Source organism: Aphelocoma coerulescens, chromosome 1 (genome assembly GCF_041296385.1).
Source record: "Aphelocoma coerulescens isolate FSJ_1873_10779 chromosome 1, UR_Acoe_1.0, whole genome shotgun sequence".
Taxonomy (NCBI): Eukaryota; Metazoa; Chordata; class Aves; order Passeriformes; family Corvidae; genus Aphelocoma; species Aphelocoma coerulescens.
In genome coordinates, this window is record NC_091013.1 from 91639217 (window position 1) to 91664737 (window position 25521).

At 43.8% G+C, this 25521-nt stretch overlaps 1 protein-coding gene across 1 annotated transcript in view; it reads left to right on the forward strand.

Annotated features, from left to right (window-relative positions):
• Positions 1-8028: 8028 nt before the first annotated feature.
• Positions 8029-25521, forward strand: part of LOC138111415 (alpha-2-macroglobulin-like) — a 36429-nt gene continuing 18936 nt past the window's right edge. The window contains exons 1-16 of the mRNA XM_069017153.1: positions 8029-8140; positions 12196-12379; positions 13075-13231; positions 13789-13841; positions 14536-14556; positions 17421-17589; positions 18707-18791; positions 19520-19643; positions 20368-20482; positions 20610-20719; positions 21143-21304; positions 21576-21803; positions 23134-23197; positions 24458-24600; positions 24944-25093; positions 25307-25477. Coding sequence (XP_068873254.1) covers positions 8052-8140; positions 12196-12379; positions 13075-13231; positions 13789-13841; positions 14536-14556; positions 17421-17589; positions 18707-18791; positions 19520-19643; positions 20368-20482; positions 20610-20719; positions 21143-21304; positions 21576-21803; positions 23134-23197; positions 24458-24600; positions 24944-25093; positions 25307-25477 — 2025 coding nt within the window. The 5' untranslated portion in view covers positions 8029-8051. The remainder of the gene's footprint in view (positions 8141-12195; positions 12380-13074; positions 13232-13788; positions 13842-14535; positions 14557-17420; positions 17590-18706; positions 18792-19519; positions 19644-20367; positions 20483-20609; positions 20720-21142; positions 21305-21575; positions 21804-23133; positions 23198-24457; positions 24601-24943; positions 25094-25306; positions 25478-25521) is intronic.

Consider the following 25521-nt stretch of genomic DNA (forward strand, 5'->3'; position numbering starts at 1 on the left):
ACATAGCAAAGAACCATTTACCTATGTCCATCCTTGAAAGTCTTCCCTCTGGAGCCTATGCTTCCCAGGCCCAAGCAAGGTTTTCCATATGGACTAACAGAAACTTTTTCTTGGACAGTTAATACATTATCTGAGGAGAACATGAGGTGAATGAATCACAGAGGTGATTTATTTAGTCAGAGGTATGATGCTGCCTGGCTGTAGAGGAGGTCCAGATCTGCATCCTGCTCAGCACAGCAGTTCTGCTGGCTGGTATCTGATGAGCAGTTTCTGAGGATTCCAGGCACAGCTTTCTGCAAGGCCTTGGTCCAGCTTTTGTCTGTTTTGCACAGAAAGAACTGACTACCCTGTATCTTGAAAAAAAATACCTGTGTTTTGTAACCTGCAGCTATTGGTTTGATCTCATTGAGGTTATTTTCTTTTGGATTTTCACCTTCAGGAACATCATAAATGTTGAACAAGTGGCCAAGCACCCTATTTTCTTCTGTCATGAAGTCCTGGAAAGGGCCATATCACCTTAGGAATCACAGTGGGACTCTGTGACATTGAGCTAGTGTCTGATTCTCTGTTTCCTTTCACATCACATCTCTCCAGTTCTGTAGCATAATCATGTATATCTTTCCACCAATAAACCTCCCTGTTACACTGGGCATTGGCTTTTTTTCAGTGTCACAGAACAGGCATTTTAATGATAGTCCACGTGTCACGACTGCTGGCTGGGGGAGGGAGAGGAACATACTGGTCCTGCCTGCAGCACTCTGCCTCCTCCCGCAGCTGCAGCTGGTAACCACTGCCCTCTACTGCAATACACATCGTGTTCTGTGCCTCCCACACCCAGGGATGGCACCCACTGCTCATGGCTGCTGCACAGCCCCTCGCCTTTCCCCAGCCTGCGGGGACACTGTCTTTGCCCCTGTGGCAATAAGAGTAGGGGTTTGGGTGTGGACACAACAGAGCGACTCCGTATCGTGCTTAGCAGAGGACAGGCTGAGGAAAGGGGCAGCTTGCAGTCCAGGTCTGGTGAGTGCCCGATCCCACACCCTGGATCTCACCCTGCCAGGCCCTCCAGCCCACACGCCTGGCCAGAGTTTGTCCAAACCACATCACGATGGATCGTGTTACCAGCCACCGGCAGCAAGCCTCCCCGTTTTCCTGCGCCTCTGGTCATCCCTTACGCTTGGAGTCGTGGTGGTTTCTGCAAACAAACACACCAGCAGAGCAGCATCGGGAGGGCTCGGGAAAGAAATACGGATGCTGCTCGTCTTTCCCGGCAGCAGCAGCGGCGCCGGCAGCTCTCGCCGGGCTCCCAGAGCCGCGGGTCCCCGCCCGCCGGCGCCCCGGCTCCGCGCCGCCCGCATCCCGGGAGCGGGCATGGAGCGAGGCGGGCACCGGGCGGGAACGCGGGCACAACGGGACCCGCGGCGCAAGGGCCAGAGCAGGAATTTAAGTGCAAACTGCTCAAGTGCCGAGGGCTAGGATGTGTTTCGACAGGATGCATTCCGCCGGGAGGTTTGCTAAAAGCTGCGTGCGGGCTTGCATTTTTTTTCCCCCGGTGAAAATTAATCATCAGGTCAACACAGAATGTCACTCTGCCCAAATAATTTTTTTTTTTTTTTTTGCAAAATGCACTAAGCAGTTTGAACTTCACAGGGCTGGCCATGCAGGATATGCATGATGCTGATGTTTTAAGAAGATGTTCTCTTAAGTTCCACAGACAAAGAGGTTGTGGGGTATGCAATAACTCAGGGTACAGTGCTGATCCCCACACAAAGTTCCAGAATTAAAACGTCACTGGCAGTAGGAGGAAAAGGAGGAAAGAAAGAACAAGAATTTTGCATTCCTGACACAGCCCAGATTGTAGCAACTGACTTGATTTACATGAGCATCAGGCTGCACTAAAGCAAGAGAAATCAATAGTTACAGTAACAAGGTTGAAAAGGAGAGCAGACTGAGTGGATGTGGATACAGGGTATGTATCTTTCTGAGGAATGTAAGGCCAATTAAGTTAAGGCTTCAGCATCTCACATGGAACTCATAAAAATCTCCTCAGGTCTGGCCAAATATGTTATTCTGTTCTGCCAAACATAGTTTCCTGGGAAGAAACAAGGTCCTGGGGGGAAAAAAAGTGCATTTTTATCATTCTTTTGGAGCCTTACCTTCCCGCCAGGCCAAACCTGACTATTAAAACATGAAATGCTCATTTCCCACTGCAATGTCTTCATTTGCTTGCTGAAAATGTAATGTTTGTTACTCAACTTTATCCTTTGACTCAAACAGATAATTTCTGGTTGCAGTCAGATCTAATAAATATCCCATGCTCACACTCTTGCTCCAGATTTTTACATCTAGATCATGTCTCCCTGGCTTCCACTCCCACAGGGAACAGCAATATTCTTAAAATGCATTCCAACACCTCCAAGATGTCTAGAACCTTGGTGTCGTGTTTCAGTTCTAGGTTTTGAGCCACACACCTGAAACTGAAGCAATTATTTTAATTGTGGACTGAACAAGCACGGGACACCCACTAGACTGAATGTCGTTTCTTCCTCTGTCATCTGATAATCCTGAGGTGCCAGGGATCCAGGGAGTGTTCCAGGTCCAAAAGGTAGAATTAGTGCAATTTTTTAGACATACAGACTAAGCAAACTGTGTTGTGCAAATGTGATACAATCAGGCTCACTGGCCCAAGAGCTGCTATGAGGTACTGCTGCCAACTCAAAGGCACATGCACTGGTTTACTGTGCTTGGTATTGCACATCTCAGTTTAAAAAAGCTGAAATTTTTGTGCAGGACCTTGGACTGAGTCAGCAACGCTACAGTAAATGGGAAACTCCCAGCTTCACTGTGGGTGTCTGCCAGTGTCCTTGTACCTGCTCTGAAGCTTTTGGATCTCCTATGGGTCCATGCAGGGCTCTGCTAGAAGTGCATTAAAAGCTGTTCTGAAATGCAATTCTTACTAATAAAAAAGAGTTAACAAAGTATAATCACGTCATAGTGTCTTTGACTAAAATGCTCTGTCAAGCTTACTTCCCTTTTGTGTTAAATAACTTTTTGTAGAGTTTATTTGTACCATGGGAATTGCTTTGCTGCTCATGTGGAGTCCACACACCAGGATCTGCAAAGGGCTGATGTTATGGCCTAGTTAAGAAGAGGACTTACAATGACCATACCTGCTTTGAAAAGTGAACATAAACTTTTTTACAGTAGAAAATGAGTCTCATCCACAGTGCCGGCAGCAGGATGCAAAGTCTAGAGAAAAAAATGGGTCTCTCTCTCAAGATGATTTCTCGTGTAGAGGCATTCTCTTGCTTAGCCCCTTCAAATGCTTAGCTAGGGTTATCACCTGTCTGACTTAGAAGTTCAGGTCTTCTTCTCAGCACCTGTCTAAAACATGAAGTGTGAGTAATGGCCAACTAATTCAATGGTCAGAGAAGACCAGAAACATGTCAGAGGAAACTTCAGTCAACAAATGACGATGTCAAATTGCTCTGAGGAAACAACTCAGCTTTGTTCTCTGATTATTTCTTCGTTGAGTTCATTTGTACCTGGTGGACAGTTAGGGAGGTAGGGCTTTGTCTTCATTCAAGTGACCCCAACCATCTGATTCATCAGTCAGGTGACACAGAAGCACGGTCACACCTCTGGTTCCATTGGCTGTGAAATGTCTAGCATCAGAGAATGACTTCCTGAGGAACATCACTCCTACGTTTGAATTTTTTATTATTCAGAGCAACAATGAAAACTTTCCTTGAGAATTTTTCAAGTGAAAAAGAAACACAGTGTAAGCTAATCCTGTAGCTCACAGCAAGAGAAAGCTTCCTTCTGCTCAACCTTGTAAGGTCAAGAAAACCCTAAAAGCAAGGCATTACATTGAATACAGGACCTAATAGCCTCTTTCAAGGGAACGTCTCACTCTTCCCCTTTCTGATACTCTTGCAGCTCAGCACACTGATCTCCGTTCCACCACATCGTTGTTCCTGCTGGGCAAACCAGGATCTGCCTAATGAGCATGGCTTCAGCAGGGCTTCTGGACCCCATGTTGTCACACTGTTTATATAACCTAGAGAGAAGAGGGGATACATATGAACAAGGCAGTCAGAGCTGAAGGGAATAAAAATCACCACTGGGTATTGACAGGACCCTGTGCATGCTGCTAAAGTGCTAACCTCACACATTTTTTCAGTCTCCTACCCTTTGACTCACTACCCACAGGGAGGCTAAGGCTGGGTTATTACTGGAAGCAATTGCACAACTGTGCTAGATGTTTTCTACTTCTCTAGCAGTGATAAGCTCTAGGTCCCACTGGTTCCCCTTGCTGTCCTTGCTGTCACGGCAAGGTGTGTCCCCAGGGTCTGTGCCAAGGTAAAGCACATCTGGGAAGTTCTGCACATTGGCTGTGGGATGCACAGCTGGCTCTCTCTTTGTTGGCCATGGCTGCTTGGGCAAGGTCTTGTCCTCTTCCCGGGACAGGCTTTGTAGCAGGACACTGTGCTCAAAAGGTTCCTGATAAATGGTGTGTTCTCCAGCTGTGTTACACTGTCATGGCTCATACACCTTCCCCTGGCCTGAAATGTCAGCTCTGCCCCACCTAACAAACTGAAACAGAACAAAGCAGAGGTGCAGGAGAAAGGATTACATGTGACAATATCTGATTTCCTTGCCTCGTACTCCATTAGGACTTTCTTGTTTGGCTTTCCTGCAGCATCTTCCATCTCAAAAACCTGGACAAACACACTAGCTGAGCCACAGCTCTTCTCTGCACTGGGAAAAGACTCATGTCTTGGGTACCAAACATCTGGCTTAGCTGTAGCACAGAGAAGGCCTGATGGCCTTGCTTTATGTTAACCAGCAAGTCAGGAACTGAGCTGAGCACAAAGTCCTTCCCTTTCATCACCTCAGCTGGGACAGCAGGCTCTGGGAGACAGGGCTGAGAGCGAGAGCCCCTGCACACCTCTGCAGCAGGTGGGTGTCACACCAGCTGGGTGCAGCGTGGGCCATGCCACAGGGAGGTGGCATTGGCACAGCCTTCTGCTGCCTTCTTTGAGCAGCCTTCCAGAGGGAGGCAGTGATTGGGAGTTTTACTGTTTCATAGCTAAGTGAACATTAATTCTAAATGGGAGAAATCTCTGAAATGCCCACACACTACGAGTATGGGTTTTTTCTACACTGGCACTTCCACTCATGGCCTTGTGCTATGAAGTGTGGATGGTATCTGGAGATGGATGTGTCATGGCCCCTGTTGGTACCTGTTCTATTGTTACATGGCCCTTGGGAGAAACACTTTTTCCTTCCATCTGCTCATTGTTTCTCTGTACTAAGCTTGGCCTTTGCTCCTGCCACTGTGCACCTCTGAGGAAAGTCTGGCTCTAACACCATTGAACTTGACTTGAGCATAACCTCAGGGCCAGCAGAAGGACCTCCATGAGATACCTGTACCCCATCTGAAGACAGAGGGAGCCCAGACAATAATTTAACAGCCAAAGCTAAACAGAAAATCCATATGTATTTAATATGTTTCTTTATATGGTAAATTTTTATCTGAAGAGTCATAAGACTCAAAAAGTTGATTGTCCTGAGTGCTATTCTCAGACACATTTGTAACTCTTTTGGCTTTTTTTCCCCCGTCCTTGGCAATATTCTGAGTAGTACAAAAGTATACATTAAAATGGCTTGTCATTTGTTACTACATCAGGGATTATCTTCAGTTCTCTGTAATATCCAAAAATATCTGCTAACATGCAAACAGTTTCCTGTTTACACATTTTAAAATTATTAGATATCATTCACTAGTTACCTTAGATGGATTTAATAATGGGATTTCAGCAATTTATCCTACTCTGTGTGTGCTGTGTACTGTAAGTATCAAACAGACACACTGTAGATTTCTCATGCCTGAGGGTAAACAACCTTGTTTATAGCTTTTTTTGCAACACACTGTGTAAATTTCTTTTAAGGCAAGACCAAGTTTATACATAGAAGGGATGTTTATTATAATATAGCTAAGAAAAACAGAAAACCTCTACTTACCCTACAGATGGCCACCTTACATCACTCAAAATGTGGTCACAGCACCATTTATAAAATTCAGCTACCAATGTGGTTTGCAATTTAATCAACAAAGTGTATTAAAATGAGAATAATTCATTGATGTCTTTGCCATGCCTGAATTTACTCATTTGTTCATATGACACCACAGAAATATGAGTTATATTTGACAGCCCAGCTGTCCATGTCTGGGAAAGGCAGTTCATCTGCCACCAGGCCCTTCTCGCAGGTTAAATTATTCAACAAGCAACTAAAGTGAACGATCTTTATTCATGCTGACATTTTCAGTGTCATTTGAAGTTTAGCTGATGAAGCCGTTTTATGGTATTTCATTTCATTTCATTTCATTTCATTTCATTTCATTTCATTTCATTTCATTTCATTTCATTGTGTATCTTCCTGTTCCTGCTTGTTGCAACTTGTAAAATGTTCACATTGTCTGGGGTTTTTCTGATAATGACCTTTCCTTCACTGTAGCCTGTGAAGTATTTTGTCTCCTATACAATGACAAACCCTTTTTTATGTTGATTTATCTGAGTACTTTTTCCTGTCCTACTTTTTTGTCATATGAAATTAATTGCTTTGGGTTCGTTTGCTTTAGATTCACAGGCTGGGAAAGCTAATATCATAATTTGGATTTCCTTTAAAATAACAATACTGATTTTTTTTCCTCCTGTAGTATTTTTTCAGCCTTTAGCTGAACAGCTAATACAATTTTGTTAACTGGAGTTGTTAATATAAGTCTTGGGTTTTACAGTGAGTTTTTTCTCACCTGTCACCATACAAAGCTGATGTAGGTTCTAAGGAGAGACATTCCTTTGCTAGAGCTGCTCATTTCCGACAGGAGTTCTTAGGTGAAAGTGCATGGACCACCATAGGCACGATACCAGTGTTTTCAAGGAATGTTTCCACAGCTTTTTCTTTTCACACATGTTCTTCAAAGCCAAAGGGTGAAGTTCACTTTATTGCTTGGCTTTGGCCTTGAGGGTTGAGTGTTGTGCTACAGTTCTTGATGAGACCAAACAGGATCATATTACAGAAACAGGTGTCTTTCTTGGGACTATTTACCTTTGGTGGCAGAGGTTCCAAAATTGCTTAAGACTTCTGGAGCAGACAATGATTCCCACATTAAATTCTGCTGTGATAGTACTTAAGAGTATTTACACCCAACCACAGAAAACTTTTCTTCCTGCAATTGCAGTCACCAGCAAGCCACTCTGTTTTTGGACAATTGGCAGTCACCTACAAAGCTAAAGAACAGAAACTGAAAAGAAATCAGTGGAAACTATACCAGAACTGGGTTAAGGTCATTAAAATCACACAGCTCAATATCCTACTTTATTTTCAAGGGAAAATGTGTTTTCTACTTGGTCATAAACTTGGAGGTGTAGGACACATCAAATTTCTGTGTCATCTTTGCCAAGCAAAGCAGTCAGGACTGTACTGCTCAGAAGAAACTTTTCAGGATAAGGCATGCTGCAACTGAGATTTATCAATATTCATGATGGCCTGTATTAACTTTTTAATTTCATCTTTTGTGTCAATCATTCCAACTCAAAATAATATATTTTAAAGTGCTGATGAAGAAGAACTGTGAAGGAAATATTGAGGAAATTTAAATCAGATTGCTGTGATTGGATGCTGCCCACAGGGAATATTATCATGTGCTGAACACAGTTCCTATCCCCAACACTGTGAATTTCTGATGGGTTAAGGAAAACAGGGTATGAATCATTCAAAGGTTTCTAAAATAAGCATTATCCGAATAAATACCCTTCCCCCACTTGCAGAGTCTCTGGCCAAATGCTGTCCCTCTGTTCCAGCTCCTCCTTACCGCCTCTCCCTGTTTCCGGATGGGCCCTGGCCCCCAGCCCTTATCTCCTCCAGCCCCTGGGCTGTTTGCAGAGAGCAGCTATAAAGAGGCTGACAGAGCACAGAGTGGAGGAGAATTACAAGGTGCAGGAAAACAGCAGCACTGCTTGGCTCTCCACGACCTGCTCTGCACCATGGGGAAGGACAAGCTGCCCAGCAAACCAAACATCTTCCTCCTTCTTCTCTTCTTCCTTCCTGGAAATACTCCTCTCAACACAGAACCGTAAGCTACACGTGCGGAGGGGGGAGGGAGGTCTAAGTGCTCCCTTTTTCCTTCCATTTTCTTCCCACTAATAACCAAGCCCTGAGTTTCCTGCACGGCTCTGACAACGCTCCCCACTTCCATCCTGCAATCCCCTGGCTGTCGGGCCCTGGGACCCCTCCCCACCACCATCGCTGCCAGTGGCATCCTTCTACCCTCCCCCCAGTTTGCCCACAGTGCCCACAGTCCTGCCCTGCAGCTGCCTGATAGTCCAGACCTGGATCCTCACAGCATCTTTGCCTAAGTATGTTTCTACCTAGAAACCTCTCAGGGCCTGTGATGCTGTGGGCATGATGCTGGAATCCACATGCTTACCTTTCCCGGAATATTCTTGTTTCAATCACTGAGTTACTTCTTCCCGTTCTCCTGTTGCTTTCAAGCCAGTTTGTTCCCCTTTCTCCTGCCAGTTTGTTTCCCTTGGCAGCATCAGATGTACTTTTTCTCAGAGAGGATCTGTGACCTAGATTCTCTTCCTCCGGCACGGAGGCTGGTGCCAGCGCCCTCCCGGGACACCCCACGCCAGGGCTGTGCAGCCCTTTAGCACGGCTGCAGCCCGCACTCTGCCGGTGGCCCCGCGGAGAAGGGCAGCCTGGCATGGCACAGGCGGGCTAGAGTCTGGCGTGCCCACCGCAGCCTTGCCCACCAGAGAGTGTTGCTCTGAAGCCTCTAGTCTGGGTGGGAGCAGTCTCCCTCTTCAGACCTCGGCTTTTGTCTTTGCTGTGCTGCAGAGGCACAGTTCTCACCAACACGAGTCCTGTAATGCTTGCTGCAGAAATTTTATGCCCACGAGCACTGCCTTAGTGCTGAGAGAAGGTGCAGCATTACTGCTGCCACTTACTGCGTGGTCAGAGGTGAAGTGCTAACTGGGTCAGTCTGAAGGACCTTTGACTCACAGTGTACCATCAGCCTCTCATTCATCTGCCCTGTTTGGGTGCTTCTAGGGTAAATCAGCCACCCAAGTCTGCTTTGGGGTCAGGCAGCGCTCTCTGGTCTCCCTACAGTAATCTGATGTAACTAAGATTAAGTAATCTTAATTCATCCTTGCTCAACATCAGGGAGAAAGGGAATGTTCACTGTTCAGACCTGTGGGCAGCACAGAATCACAGAATCATAGAATGGCCTGGGCTGGAATGGACCTTCAAGATCATCTAGCTCCAAGCCCCCTGCCATGGACAGGGACACCTTTCTCTAGACCAGGTTGCTCAGAGCTCCATTCAACCTGGCTTTAAACACTTCAGGATGGGGCAGCCACAGCTTCTCTGGGCAATCTGTGCCAGTGCCTTACCACACTCACAGTGAAGAAGTTTTGTCCCTAATGTCTAATCTAAACCTACTCTCTTTCAGTTTGAATCCATTCCCCCTTGTCCTGTCCCTTGTAAATAGTCTGTGTCCCTTGTAAATAATCTCTCTCCATCTTTCCTGTAGGCTACTTTTTGCACCTTACCTGAGCCCCATTCTGGGAGGGAAGAATGAAGAAAGGCTGAGAGAGATGGGAGAGAGGGGGGATGTTGTTGGGGTGCACAGAAAGAAGACAGGAGCGCAGTAGGGAGGCAGTTCTGAGCAGTGAACTGCTAGGTGGCATAAGGGTAGTGGTTTTGTTGTGGGTGCAGGATAGATCAGGTGCTGTATACAACACAGAAAGGAAACAACCCTTGAACTGAAGACAAACTTCCAGTCAAGACTTGCTTACTGTGCCCTATGCAAGTAGGGATATCGCTTCTTTGGGCACAAATGGCTGCTGCTGTTTCTGTTTCAGAGGTGGCCAGCTGGAAAGGAGACACAATTTAGGCTCAGATTACATATTAGAAAAAAACATATTCAACAAGTTAGTGCAGCACTGGAACAGGTGACCCAGAGAGATGGTAGAAACTCCATCTATGATGTCCTTTGCAAAAGTCCTGTTCCAGGAGGGAAGGTGGGCTTGAGACATTCAGAGGTCCTTTGTAACTTAAACTTCTACAATTTTGGAATAATGCAGCCAAAGGTATTGTTCTCCTACTCTGGTTGTGCATGCAAGCTGTTTTACAATGCAGTGGACATGCTTGGGAGTACTCTGCATATGGTCAGAAGTGTGAGGTCGTAATGACACTTGAATTGGCAGGTATGGATTTGGGCTGATGAAGTTCACTGCCTTCTTTGGCTGGGTGCTTGTTCTAGTAACTACCTGAGAGTCAATACACAGACAGACATTATTCCACCCTAAGCTAGAGTATTACCTTCTCAGTATAGATAAACTCATCATTTTTGCCTCAGCCACTATCTCCAGGGTCTCCTATTCCTCCTTGATGCATGCCTCTGTCAGAGTCACTGCCTCTCTTTTCAGAACTACTCATTACATGCTGAGGTCTCTTTTGTCAGCCCAGATGCTTTTTGTCCTGGAATGTCTGTACATGGATTTTGTGACCAAAGTTACTTAAAATGCTCATAGTAATTTAATTCATCTGTCTCTTTTCAACAATGCATCCCAAAACACCTAAACAGAGGTCTATAAACAGCATGGTTTATATCTTTGTTTCAAAGGCAGGGAAGCCAGCCTAAGGGGAAGTTCTTCAAGCTGGCCAAAATTTCAGCAGAACAGTGAACAGGAAGAGAAATGAGGCCAAATTCCCCACGAACTAGGTCACGCTGTCCTTTCTGTAGACTGGATGTTATTGTCACATTGCCAGTGCCACTGACAAGGGGCAGCAGGAATGACATTAGGGGAAGCAGCATGGGCTGAAGCTGTGGTAAGAAGGTCGTAGAAGAAAGGAAACACTGGAGAAAGCAGACAGTCACAAGTTGTAACTCACTCTCTGGGAGGCTGGAGTTCCCTCCTTTCACAGCTTCTGCAGCAACATAGGCTGAGCAGAGCTGCCAGCAGGCTCCTCACTACACTTCATCCCAGTGTCCCATGGTGAAGGCAATGCAGGTACTGCCTGGGTCCCACTGCCTCTACAGTAGCTTTAGGACCCCCCGAAAAGCTCAGGGCCCAGGCAAAAATGTAGCTCTGGATGGACCCAACTGAATTTGTCCTCCGTTCCTTTCTGAACACTTCCCGACAGTCTGTTCATCACTTATTACTGATTGAGAATTTTCCAAGACTGACCAACAGTGCTCAAGTCTGAGTAGAAGTAGCTCGTCTATTATTTTCCCTTTATGAACAGTTCACTTGCTATTTTTGCTACTCAGTTCTGTCATGCAAAAACATTTTTACACAAATACATAAGTCAATTTTTAGAATTTTCTTACCCTGCACAATTATGAGAAAATTTTACTTCCCAGATCATTTAGGAATATACTGAAGAACAAGGGTCTCAGCACAAACTCTGGAGATTTTCACTGGTTCCTACCCTTTCTGTCCTATCTTTTAACCAGTTAATCCAGGACAGAATTAATAATTTGATTTACTAGTAAAATGATCCCTTTTGTTGAACGGCAGCTTAGTTTAAGGGTCCCTTGTGAGGGACCTTTGTCAAAAGCTCTTTGAAGACACAAGTACACTTGAGTTGCAATAAAACACTACACTCTGAAATCCTTTGTGTGCTCGTCTTAATAAGGTCCCCAACTGCAAGCACTCACATCTTTGCTCAGCATGTGAAGGATTTGGAAACCTGGATAGGCAAAGGCTGGAGCAGCCAGACAAGTGGGTGGGTTTTTTCCTCGACTGTTTTTAGCTAACGCCTTTGAGTCTCAAAAGGAGATTGTGGGATATACAAAATTCAATTAACAGCCTGAAACCTTTCAAACCGTCCTTACTCCCTGCTGTGAAGCCAAACAAAACATCCTTTGTAAAGCACTCTCTATTAGCATAGAAATTGCTCCTTCTACTTCGAGCATTTTCCTGCTTTTAGGCTAATTAGTTAGACCATTTAATATGTATAAACCCAAAATAAAATGAATGCTCACGTTATATGCACTGCAATTCGCAGGGATAGCAATGGATTAGGCATGCTGATTTGTTAATTTCCCTTCACTTAATACTGTTGCCTTAAAACCGTTTCACGTTTCTGGTCTTTCTTGCTTCCCTCTCTTTCTAGGCAGTACATGGTGCTGGTGCCCTTTCTGATACACACAAATTCTCATGAGAAAATCTGCATTCAGCTGACCCACCTGAACGAGTCTGTGACTCTCAGTGCCACACTAGAGCATCTAGGGGAGAACAGGAGCTTGATTGATGATGTGGTGTCAGAGAAAGACATGTTCACCTGCATCCCTTTCTCTGTGAGTATCTCATCCTTGTGGGATGGCCTCTTGTCTTTATTGATGTGACATAGTAGGTCCAAACAGTCCAGAAATGAGAAATAAGACTCACTACAATCAGAGATCCCTAAGCTAAGACAAACAAAATAATTAATTCAATGTGGATAACAGACTGTGGTAGTATTATAATGACTAATTTTCCCTCATTATCAAATTCTGTGTCCCACATGATACTTCTCTACATGCATGACTCAGAGAGGTATGTTGGAACTTTGACAGAATGTGCCCCATGTTTCTTTGATATGTATAAGCCTGAGATGAAAAATACCAATGTGGAGTGAAAACTGTAGAAACTGGGGGAATGATTAAAGACAGTGAGGTTCATGAAGTCATTTGGCTGCTTCTGGAGCTTATTCACAATTTTTTGCTGCAGAAGGCTGGTTGGTGAGTAATGTAAGCAACAGGTTCCACACTCTAATTAATGAATGTGGGTTAATTTTCATTTTGATAAATCATGTGGTGGAATAAAGTAAGATTCAATATTTCTCTAAGAAAAGTATATAAATGAAGAAAGGCAATCATGTTTTATCTTGCTCCCTGCACTGGGTCTTTTTTGTCCCTTTAGGGAGCTTTCTGACCCAGCTAGCACTCCTTCCTTCAAAGCTCGGTGCAATGGGGTGAGTCAGTAAAGCAGTTATCCTCTTCATTCTCCTTAGCTTCCAAAATCCAATAGCACAGCAGTGGCATTTCTCACCGTGACGGTGACAGGGGACACACTGCAGTTCAAGAGCCGCAAGTCAGTGCTGGTCAAGAATTCTGAGAGCTTGGTCTTCGTCCAGACAGACAAACCCATCTACAAGCCCGGACAGACAGGTACTGGGAACTGGGCTGGCGTTGACTCTGACAGCATAAAATCTTAAGGATTCCATTCTCCAGAGGTGCCACACTTGTATTAAGACTTTCAGATTTATTTAAGGGGGGATCTAAAGTACTCAGTAAATCTATTTCTCTCAGCTGAGGTCTAGTTTATGGTACTTTCATTATTCCTAATCGTCATTCTCCAGGCACAGCATCTCAGCCACATGTAGACACAGGCTCTGATTCCTTCTACTCAACTAGAGGCACAAAACTAGGATGACTGCAAAGTATAGTCTCCCTTGGCTGCACCAGAATCAACAAAGCAGGACAAGCACTCCCAAGAGATAATTCAGTTCAGCCAAGACCTGATTATCCTTCTAAATTTATCTGCCCCTCACTATCTGCAAGAGAAGGAGCCTGGAGTAATTGTTTCTATTACTTAGAGAGCTCGGTTCAGAACCTGTTGATCCGTGCAATGAATCTGAGTTATAAATTATTGAAACATTGATATTTCCTGGTGACAGCTACAAATGTAACAGTGGAATTTCCTTTTTTTCTGTGACACCCTTCAGTTCAGTTTCGGATCATCTCTCTGGACACCGACTTCTACCCGCTGAATGAGAAGGTAGAGCCTTAATTCCTTGTTGTTAGCCAGGAGATTTAATTCCTAACTAACACCATTGTTGTCATTATCCAGAACCACTGAAGACAGCCTTTAAAGCATATGATGCTCTCTCACACCGTGCTTTACCTGTTCCATATTCTGTCCTAGGACACACTCCACCAGTCTCTATTGGCTGAGAAACACATCCCCCTTTTCAAAAGCATATAGATGTTTAAAACCAGATTTGCAAATGAGTGTATGTGGCTAGGCATGTGGGCAGGGATCTCTTTACTGAAAAAGATGGGTGGGACAAGTTTCCATTGGTAGTGACAGGTGTGCAGGTGTTGCTGGCAGTGGGTGCAATCCCACACTTAAAGAGCAGAGCAACAAGAACTTGGTTTTATGGAACTGGTCAGGGGTGCAAATCCACTTTCTATTTTATTTGGCAATCAGTTCCTCATGCAGACAAATTCTTTGAAAACTCATGCTTCATCACATTTTCATGCTGTGGTAAGACAAAAAGTCAGGGCTCTAAAATGTTGTAGAAAATATTTCCTTAGCCATCAAGAACCAAGGAAACAGAGCAAGTACAGAAAGGGAAGAACCCAAAGGACTTCTTAGAAGTTTATTCTTCTGCTCTTCAGTCCAAATCTGGAAATTACTTCCATGTGATTAATCTTTCTAACACTGATTTTGTTTTTCTCTTTCCCCACAGTTTCCCTTTGTCTACATTCAGGTGAGTGGATAACTACAGTGTTATTTGCAGAAGGATGTGCAGGCACAAAGGTACCAGTCTCCAGCAGTGGTGTTTTCAGGCTGAGGTGCAAGGGAAAAATCATGGGTGTGTGACCTTTTCCCTTTGGTTAAAGGAAGGCTGCGTAGTTACGCATCAAAATAAGTTCCAACAATGATTCTTTAATCACAGAATGTGCTGTAGGAACAAACTAATTAACCATTACAAGCCATGATGTGAGCAGAACTACACTTGCCTAGAAGTCATCAAAAGGGCTTATTCCTCTTCCCAATCAGAACTGAGAGTTTCTGTCTGCCAAGTGTGGTTGAAATTAGAGATCTGTGTTAAATAAGCTATCAAAACCTAAGAAACAAAAATAGGTAAGTAGACATCCCCTGTCTTCCCAAGAATGTTGTTTTTGTCTGTTGGTTTTTTAATGGTTGAACTTCAGTGGCAGGCTAAAGTTAATAGGAAGGATGTTTCAATAATTCAAGCACTCACTTTCTCAGATGAGAACCCAAAATTTGCAATCATTATTTGGGATATCTTATTGTTGAAAAAACTAATGATAAGGGCTCATGGACAGACCCTGAAATTAGTGTGCACAAATTTTATTTCAGTTTACATGATTAATGAGTCCTATTTAGTCAGTCCTTTCACTGTTCCTTGCCGTGTGGGGTTGCTGTCTCCATTCTGCTCCATCTCTGTCTAGAGCTGAGGAGTCATCACAACAGAGATGGCAGAAGGTAGGCCAAAACCAGGTTGTGCCCCTTTTTTTATCCTCCTTTCAGAGTGCTGTCATTCTCTCTTCCCATCAACAAACATCCAGAAAAGCGCTGCAGAGCTGGTAGGCCACTGGCAGTCTGTGAATGTTGGAGAAAGAAGAGTAAGACAGTGGGTGGCGTGGATTAGCAGGCTCAAGGGCAGCATCTCAGAACTACCTTTTGCTAGGGCTGTCCCATGGGGTCCCTTCCCTTTCTATGAGATGATACTTTACTGAGTACAGGAATTTCATGAAAGGAGCATAAACAAATAATCCTCTCCACTGTCTCCAGAAATATGTCTTTGTCTAACAAGCTGAATAATTTCATAACCTGTGTGTGTGTGTGTGTGTGTGTGTGTGTGTGTGTGTGTGTGTATACCAGGAAAGCCTTAGATTTTCAGACTCTAGGAAGGCCATCTGTTTTCAGCTCTAGCCTGTAAAGCATGGTGTTTGTCCATGCTGTTTAAGCTAGCTTATGTAGGCCTTGTCCTTCATCCCCACCATCCCCTCTCTCTTCCTCAGTGCTCCTTCTCAGTCCAACACTGCCCTTTGTTTGGATTTCACAGCTGTCTACAAGGCAGTCTTGTAGCGTGGGAAACTCCTGTGGCAGAAAATTCACTGGTTTACTCTAGAGTACTTTTTTCAGCCAGATCAGATCTGTCAGTGCAGTTTTACCAAATGGTTGCATGAAATTTGGACTGAACCAAAGGAAAGAGTGGCAGGAATGAAGAAAGGTGACACCCTAAAAGTCAGCATTTCTCGAGAAATAAATGTACATCAACTTAATGTCCTTAATTTATCTCAGTGAAGCACAAAGGCAGAAGTTAGTATGAGTCTGCTACTTCTGAACTATTATCCTGACCTATTGCTCATGTAATTTAAAAAAAATAGAACACCTTTCTGAGGAAAAACACACTGGCTTTCAGGCCTTACCTACACATCACAGGAATGGCAACAAGTTCACATGCCCAGCTGTAAACATTTTCTTGAATTTTTCTTCCAAGGAAGCCCAGTGGTGTCCCTCACAATAAGTGGTGGGCTTTTCAGCAGGGTTGAAACTTGATTATGGAGAGGACTTGGTCAGAGCCATGGGATGCATTTTACTGATTGTGCCACCCTCCCAGGTGGCTTCTTGGGAACATGGCCCCCTCTTCTGCCCCCTGACTGATGACCTCCATCTGGGAGATGTCATTCACATCCCCATTTTCCCTAAGCCCTGAGACAAAATCTCAGTGAAGTAAATGCACATAGTCACACACCTTGAGTCACACACCTATCTAAAGTAAATAAACTTTTGGTGACAGCCAAGGTACAATGCAAAGAGCAGGCAGAAAATGAAAGACTATAAATATTAACCATCCTGCTGAGGAGCCTGAAAAGGGTGCCTCAAACTACACAGCACTACTGTGCTGTTTCAGTGACTTCTACAAGAAATTTGGGGCTGAGGGGATTAATTCTTGATAGTTAATAATGAGCAATACACAGATGTAGTAGTGATGAGACTTCATTCCAGATTAGGAGTATGGAGACATAAGAGAGGGCTCTCAGCTGGATGCCTATATGTGGGGTATACTTTCCTCTCTTCCTGTCACCATTCCCCCATCTCACCACTAGCTTAGGACCCTTATACATGTGCATTTCTTAGTCCCATAGATAAGTCAGGAGTTTGACTCCTCAGCAGATTGTGTACTGGTACTTCAGCAGTCTTCATTCCAAGGCAGTGCTGGAAAAAAATCTTTTGCAGGCTGTAAAGCCTGTCAAGGAAGCTGACACTTCCCTCCTTTCTCCCTGTGCTCCACTTACTTCTGATGTCAATTCTGTTCCCTTCTGTTACCTTGCCAGTCTGTTTTGCCTAGCTTCCTGGCCCCATCCTTTGCAGGTAGAGCTGAGGGGGAGGCAACAACCCCCAGGCATTAAAAGTGTTTAAAAGCTTTCTTGCATGCTAGTTTTGCAGAACTGACAGGTTAGTGCTTTCAGAACCTCACAGATTGTTGAATAATTACAGATAGGCATTTCCCAGCTGGGATGTGTATACATTGGGCACTGCACAGCTTGGTGCCTGGCACTCTCCTGTCTCTTGTGACACTGTTACCCTCACCTGCAGGATCCCCAGAGGAACCGTGTGTACCAGTGGCAAGGAGTGGAACTGGAAACAGGCTTTACACAGCTCTCCTTCCCCCTCACCTCGGACCCCATCCAAGGCTCCTACAAAATAGTTGTGCAGAAGAGCTTCTCATCCCATGTGGAGCACTCCTTCAGTGTGGAGGAATTTGGTAAGGAGAGGAATTTGACAGTAATGCCTTTTACTGTGACCACTCAATTTGGAATTTCCTGGGCCCAAAATGGAGGAGGGAGGGGCTGAATATACAGGCAATGGGGCTCATAGGGGCTGAGCAGAAAGTGCTAAGTATCAGAAGTGGTTGCTGACTTTATGGCATCTCTGCAACCTGCCTGAGCTTGTATTTGCTCATAGTGCTCTTGGGAGCACAGGACATGGCAGAATTCCTGTGCATGACTTGTGGCACCAATCTCAGCTGACTTTGTCTCAGTTGCTTTTCAGTCCAGCAGCTTATTGCAAGCAGCACTAGATATGAAGTAAGAGATGACAATATTTTGGTGACCCTATTTTACTTCTCTCATCATCTGCATAAGGTCTCTTTCTCTATTCATAGTCCTCTCTATTTTTGCTCTTCCTTGTTTCTGTGAAAGCTTAGAAAACATGTTTGGCAGAAAATTTGTGACTGAAGAACAATCCACAAATGTTACAAAGAGACTGGTAGCAGAGACTGAGTAAGGAGAAATATGCTGCTGCAGGGAGGCTTTTAACTCCCAGTTCTCTAATAAAACTTCTTGGGTGTCTGTAGACCTGAGAGTCTGTGGCTAGATTCACTTGAACTCTCTGGGTATGCAGGACAATATCCCATGGTGCCTCTTGGTGAGCCTAAGAGCAACTCTGGGTCTCCAGAACAGTAAGAATCAGCCAAGAGAATCAATGATTCAGGACATTTCAATGTGGTAAATTACAAAGGTGGTGAATGTGCAGCTCCAAGTCCTAGCTACAAGTTATGCTTTGTGAACACGACACACAGGACCAGTGTGTCCTTCTGAACTAACACAGGTGAGGGATCTACTCAGCTGTCTGGTGCCAATGGGATCACATAAGCCTGTGCTGCAAATAAGGGGAGGTAAGGACTACAAACTTCCTTAATTGCCTTTGAATCCAAGTAGTGGTGAAAGAAGGTTGAGAAAACCTATGAAAAGGGTAGACATCTGTACTGAAGACCACAGAGAGGTTCATATGAAGATGATCCTGGCTCTATGCTTGGGTTGCTGTGTAGAACACAGCTCTCACTCACTCCTCTCACACCAGGCTTTCTCTCTCCCATCTAGTGCTGCCCAGGTTCGAGGTCCTGGTGAAGGTGCCAAAGATGATCACTATTAAGGACAACGAGCTTCCAGTGTCTGTCTGTGGTCTGTGAGTCACAGAGCTCCAATAAATCTCTCTTGCTTATCCTTCACTCTTCCCTTCTGCTGAGGACCACAAGAAGAGCTCAGGGAAGGTTTTTAAACTTTTCCCAGGCATCTAGTGCAGACTTACTCATTCTGTCAATCCTGAGCCTGCTGCTTGGCCTGAAGAGTCAAAGTGAAGGGTCTTCCCTGTGTTCCTTAAAAGATTACATCAAACAAATCTGCATCTCTCTCTTCCCAGTTTATTTCACATTTTCTCTTTCTGTCTTTACATTCCATCAGTTAGAGCTTCTCTTCTGATACTGAACCATCAAATACTCCAAGATGTCAGATCAGACATCATTTAAATTGGTGATGCAAACCCAGTGTTCTCATTTCTAACTCATAAATAGCTCCTTCTGAGTACCTGATTGTCTTTCAATTTCTTCATTGAACCCTGAGCACTTTGTAATACAAGGATGTTCCTGGCTGAAAAAATTTTCTAAAGTCAACCTTTTTCTGCAGAGACCTCCCACCTAGAACAGGATGAATGTTTCTTCCATGGATGATGGAAGAATCTCACTATGGAAATGCTAGAAATGTAATCACTAGAATCATTAAAATATCAGATTAATCAGCCTTTCAGAAGCATTAGGAAATCACCTACAGAGGTCTTTAAGGAGATGTGTCTGAGTGTGATTGTGACTGTCTCATCGGATACATTGTTTGATACATTGTTTAACACATTGTGATTAGATACACCTATGGGAAGCCTGTTCCTGGTTTGGTGAATGTCCAAGTATGCCGGAAATATTCCCAGGCTGCTTCAAGTTGTTATGGAAAAGAAACAGAATCTGTGTGTGAAGAATTCACTAGGCAGGTGAGTCCCAAGATTAAAATGCAGTGTTTTTTCTTAAGGTTAATGGGCAATGTTGTCTCAAGAGAGATCAAATCTGTTGGGAGATAGTAGGGCATCAGAGACAGCATTCTCTCCAGGGAAAAGCAGGGAATCTCACAGGAAGGCATTCTTAAGAGAGGGATCATTAAACTGGAAACAGAACTGATAGTGAAAACCTCACCCTGTTGAAACTAGTGACAGACCTCCAGTTGCCAGCCATGAGGTCCTTGTAATTGTTCCACAAACTGAGAAAAGATCTTTGAAAGAATTTCGTAACTGTGAGAGGAACTGACTGGGAGCAAGGATGAGAAGAAAATAGGAAGGCAGTATAGACAAAGAAGAACAAAGAAGAGGAGGTGGTACTGTATATGGGTTAAATACAGGAGAAAGGGCAACAAGAAAAAGAGAAGAAAATGGAATGAACAGGAAGAAAACCAGAACTAAGTCAGGAAGGAGTTAACAAGGAAACCAGTGTGTGCCTTGGAGAACTGTGTGTTAGGTACCTCACAGAACACAGAAAATGTGTGGATGAAACACTAGGAAACAGGCTGAACTCAAGTTCTAGTCTTGGAGACAACCCTTGAAGATAAGTCTGGAATTTCATGAACAGAAGTTAAGCATGTTGGGTTTGGGGTATCTATTCTCATTCCTCAAGGCACAAACTTTGTTCACAGAATTTCAATTTTCTCTCCAATCCCTTGCTTAGGCAGATGCTCGTGGGTGTGTTTCTGTTGTGGTGAGGACCAAGGTGTTTCAGCTCCTACGCAAGGGATATGAGATGAGCATTGAGGTACAAGGCAAAATCACAGAAGATGGCACAGGTATGTAGCACATGGAGAAGGCAAAGTGATGGCAGGCCATAAAAGGAGGAACCAGCAAGCACAAGGAAGCTGGAGTAACATGACTAGAAATTCATCAATAATCCCTCTTTACTGCACTCTGTCTCAGGAATCGAGATGACTGGAACAGGCTCCTGTGGCATCACATCCACCATGAGCAGAATCAGCTTTGACCTGCTGGACTATGTGTACAAACCAGGGATCCCACTCTTCGGAAGGGTAGGGAACTTCTGAGACCGTGGGCAATGAATGGCAGAGCAAACACACAAGTGCACAATCCCATCAGATGGAGTAGTGGGGTGTTACATGGTTCAGGTGTTTCATGTTCATGGTGCAGGTTACATGGTTCGAGTGGTTGAGGTCCCAAATGAAGCTGGCTGGGGGAGTTAAAACTACTGAAGAACTTAGGATCCTGATAGATAATTTCTATGGGCTGACTGGGTTGTTTAGCTGAGAATTTTCTCAGTTGTTCCCTCTGACAACACAGGGCATACCTCACACATTTCCACATTCTTTTCTTTTATTCTTTTCTATGAAGAAATATCCTGCCTGGCAAGGAGGAAAAGAGGGAAGAGGATGCATTACTTGGGAATTGTTTTTTGTTGCTAGTCTAAAACCTGAAGTTTGTTATTGCTTTGTTAGGTGAAGCTGGTCGATGGCACTGATGCGCCACTTGCCAATGAAACCATCGTGATTACTGTGGGTGGAAACAGATACAAAGGGAACTACAGTACGGATGAGCAGGGGCAGTCCTGGTTTTCCATAGACACTACCAGCTTCACAGAACTCTCCCTGGAAATCCGAGTGAGTGGCAGAGACAGGGGTAAGCCTCTGTCTTCTCCCTTCAACAGGCGAAACATCTATCCATCTTATCAGCTCTCAGTCTTTTCTGACAACTGGAAAATAAGGCAAGTTTCTTGTCAGATCACCACACTTCTCTGCATCTTTTCTGCAGATTATCCACAATCTCCTAAGAATGAGAAATACGGAGCATATCCAGAGTTTTTCTGTGGACTTTTATGTGACTTTTTACCTGATTTCGTTTGACTATCAACCTTTCATTCTGCTTTCTTAGGCAGATCATAAACCTGAACTGAACTGTTACGACAGTGACTGGATGACACCATCCTATGAGCATGCCACGCGCAGAGTAACTCGGTCTTACTCCCTCAGTAAGAGCTTCCTCAAAATTGAACCAAAGCCTGAGACCTTAAGTTGTGGCTCCTCAACAGAGGTCCAAGTGCACTATATCTTCACACCAGAGGCCATAGGGGAGCAGAAGAAAATTGTCATTTATTATTTGGTAAGACATATTTGGGGTTACTTTGATCTACAGCCACAGAAAGTACTGTGTCATCTCTAGCTCTGTTCCATGATGAGCAACCAGAGCACTGCTAGATGGCCAGTAATGATGGAGAGGGTTTGAAATGGAAAGTGTGGCCTGCAACAGTGCAATCTAAATACATTTCCCCAATGTTTCTCATTTCTCTGTCCTCTGTGTGCAGAATTTTGGGAGACCACAGTAATTGGGACAGACTATAACATGCTGGCCTTAAGAACTATGAATTTGTTCATTTGGGGGATCAGAGAAGAGAGACTAATTGAACTGTGACCAAACAATGACATGTCAGTTTCTCTAGGGAAAACAGGAAGCATCAAATGAATATTCAAATAGAATGTCTTTCTCCCAAAATTTGTTTTTCTGCTTGTCCCATTTAGTGACACTAGCAGAGGAGATGAGGGTAGCTTTGGAGAGCAAGAAAAATATCAGCAGAACAGACACTTCAGTTCCAGTGGACTGTACAGAACATCAGGGGGTCTTAGGCTGATATTCAAAAGAGAGAATAGAAACCTGTGCTAGAGAGGTCTACGTGCTCATTTTGAAGACTGCTAAGAATTAATGGAAGGACAAGATACCTGTTTATCTCAGTTTATCTCAGCCTGGGAAAATTGGGTTTAAATATGCACATACAGCAGGTAAACAAAAAGTGAAAGAACTTCCATTTTTTATAGGTGTGGATCCCTCAACTTGAGATTCAAATATGGTGCTATGGAATAAATATTCCACATCAAAAGTAATTGAATAAAAGGCATTTTTGACTATGAAAAAGGAATCTTTTTCTAGAAATGAGGAAATTACAGGAAGCATTTAGGCTATTGCTTACTGCCTGACTTCAGCTACCTTATTCAAACTCGTATTCTTTGCAGCCTGAAGTCTTCTGTCCCGACTCTGTGCAGTTATAAAACTAATCCTGGTGAAATTTTTCTTCATAGTGTTTCAAAGTGCAACTGAGAGAGGAATGAGGAGGTTTTTTGACCTCCAGCCTGTTCCAAATTGTTAAAAACGTGCAAATGACTCCCAAAGTTATGTGTGGTTAGAGGCAAAATGGACTTGAACCTGATCTATATATGTAATACGTACAAAAGCAAAGGTAAGAATGATCAGTGTGAAAACACTGGTCCTCCTAGGAGCAAATATTTCTGTCTCCAAAGACCCAGTAAATTCCAGCCTGGCACTTGCTTAGCATCTTCTTGGTGTTTCTCACACCCTACAGTTCACCCAGTGAACATTCCTTCTCCCGCCTTTCAAACACCGGTAGCAACAATTACAGGAAGATTTCTCTGTTACACAGGTGATGGCCAAGGGACAAATCATATTAGCTGACACCCATGATCTCACTGTGAATCCTGGAGATGGTGAGCAGAACTATGCTTTTTTAGTATTTCTGATGATAATTTGGGGCAGGGGGATGTAGATAAATCATTTCAAACAGTGTATTTAATATTTCATTCAAACTTTGCATGTAATGTTTGAATTTTCAAAATAAAACCTTTTTAGGTAAAGTGGCTTTGGTTAGTTTTGTTTTCTCTGAGTTCCAACAGGTGCTATTTTTTTCATGAGAAAATGTTAGAAAATTCAACCAAAAATAAACCTAAGTTTTGGCCATTTCCTAAAACCAGCACTTTCTGATGGCCACTCTACCCTATTCTGATTGTGAATGCTTACCAATGTTGTGAGATTCACGTGTACAACAAGCAGGAAGAGTGTCTCTCCTTTTCTTTGTCTCTCTCACATTCCTTAATTTATATATATATTTTGGTATTGTTCCTGCCTTGTAAGCATGCAAACACATGCATACCTATATTCTAATCAATAAATTTACGTTTATTCACATAAATGTCCAAGGATTACACATTTCAGTAACTGAGGCTGGGATGCAACTTTAAATGTCTTTTGAAAATGAGCAGAGTGAGACATTTTGTAAGTCTGTGAGAAGGAGCTGCACTGCAGTGGATATAAACAGATTATGGCACTAAAAGATCTTGTGTGCTGTACAAAGTTCTGTATCCTCACTAGAAACAGTGACTAAAGTCACACCTGGGCTAATGCCAAAGGATGATCTGTCACTTTGTCTAGACTGTGACATAAAGCTCAGGCCCAGATAAAAGGGGTTTTCCAGCACAGAAGGGCATTTTCTACCCTGCTTGGAGCAGTAGTTTGGTGTTCCAGATAAGTGCTTGCTTAGCAGTAACCTTGCCAAGTTATTCTTTCAGCCACTCCGCAACCTTGACTGCTGTCACCCTTTCCAACAGTCATGTTATCTTTTTTTTGCCTCGACTATTTTCTGTAGATCTTGGAGCATGAGGGAAAAAAGGGGTTGGGAGCATCAAGAAATTATGCCAGGTGTTAAATGGGGAGACTCTCAAAGGCAGATTGAGGCCCTCCAAACTCATGTCATTTGTCAATTCACAACCAGTCCTTGAATGCAGGTGTCTTCAGCAACAGCCATAGATTTTAGTCATGTGTCTGTTTTCCAGCTCCTCATAACTAAAAACATTCAGCATGAGTGAACCTGACCTTTTTTATCTGGGAAGTGAACTTAACTTTTTTATCAAGGGAAGACAAATGCATATACTGGAACCTCTTGCATGTTGAATAACCTTTTTCTCTCTTAGCTTACGGGACATTTCGGCTGACCTTCCCTGTCGAGACAGCAATTGCTCCTGTGGCACAAATGCTTGTGTACACCACTTCACCCAGTGGGGAAGTCATCGCCAGTTCAGAAGATTTCCAGGTTGAAATGTGCCTCCCCAATAAAGTGAGTACAAGCCATGGTTTACACAACCCATGTTTGTCTTGTGGACAGCAGCTCAGTTTAGATATCCAGAATGAAGGCAGAATTCACAATGGGTTCATGAAATGTTCTGACCAGATGTTGACTGAGGATTGATGAACCAGAATAAGCTACAAAGCTATAAAAGTAAAAAGTGGGACAAGACAGAAACAAAAAGAGAATCACTCATCCTTGTTAATTATATTGATCAAAGATGAATATGCATTAGACACTAGCAGAGCTCAGTTCACAAGGCTAGAAGTGTCAGAATAATAGATGCAACAGTGTCTGGAAAAGTAGATGCTTGAACTTCCTTTTGGATTTGCAGGTGAGATTGAGTTTTGCACCCAAGGATGGTCTTCCTGCTTCCGACACACACCTGCGACTCCGTGCCTCTCCAAGATCCCTGTGTGCCCTCCGTGCAGTGGACAAGAGTGTTCTCCTTATGAAGCCTGAAAATGAGCTTTCTCCCAGCTCTGTGAGTCTTGGCTACTTTTGGTAATGAGCAAGTACAAGAACAAACCAAGTACCCACTAATACCACTGTAGACATGGGGCTATGTATTTTTACAGTTGCATTCCCTACACTTGCTTTTTAGAAGCAGGCATTCACCAACAGAGTGTTAGGTTTTGTCTGTCCCTGTAAGTGCTGACCTGCTGCATTTTTTACCTGTTTTTTTGCATTTCCCCAGGTGTATCATCTTCTCCCACTGAAGGAAAGCCAGGGTTATAGCTTCATGGACTACTACCTGGAAGAAGACAACGTAAATCCATGTGTGTCACTTGACAATCTGTCCTTAAATGGATTTCTCTACATACCCATTTCATCTGATGGCGAAGGTGATGCCTACAACATTCTCAAAGTAAGCACCAGCCTTTCATTTTTCTCTTTTGCTCCCTTCAGTCT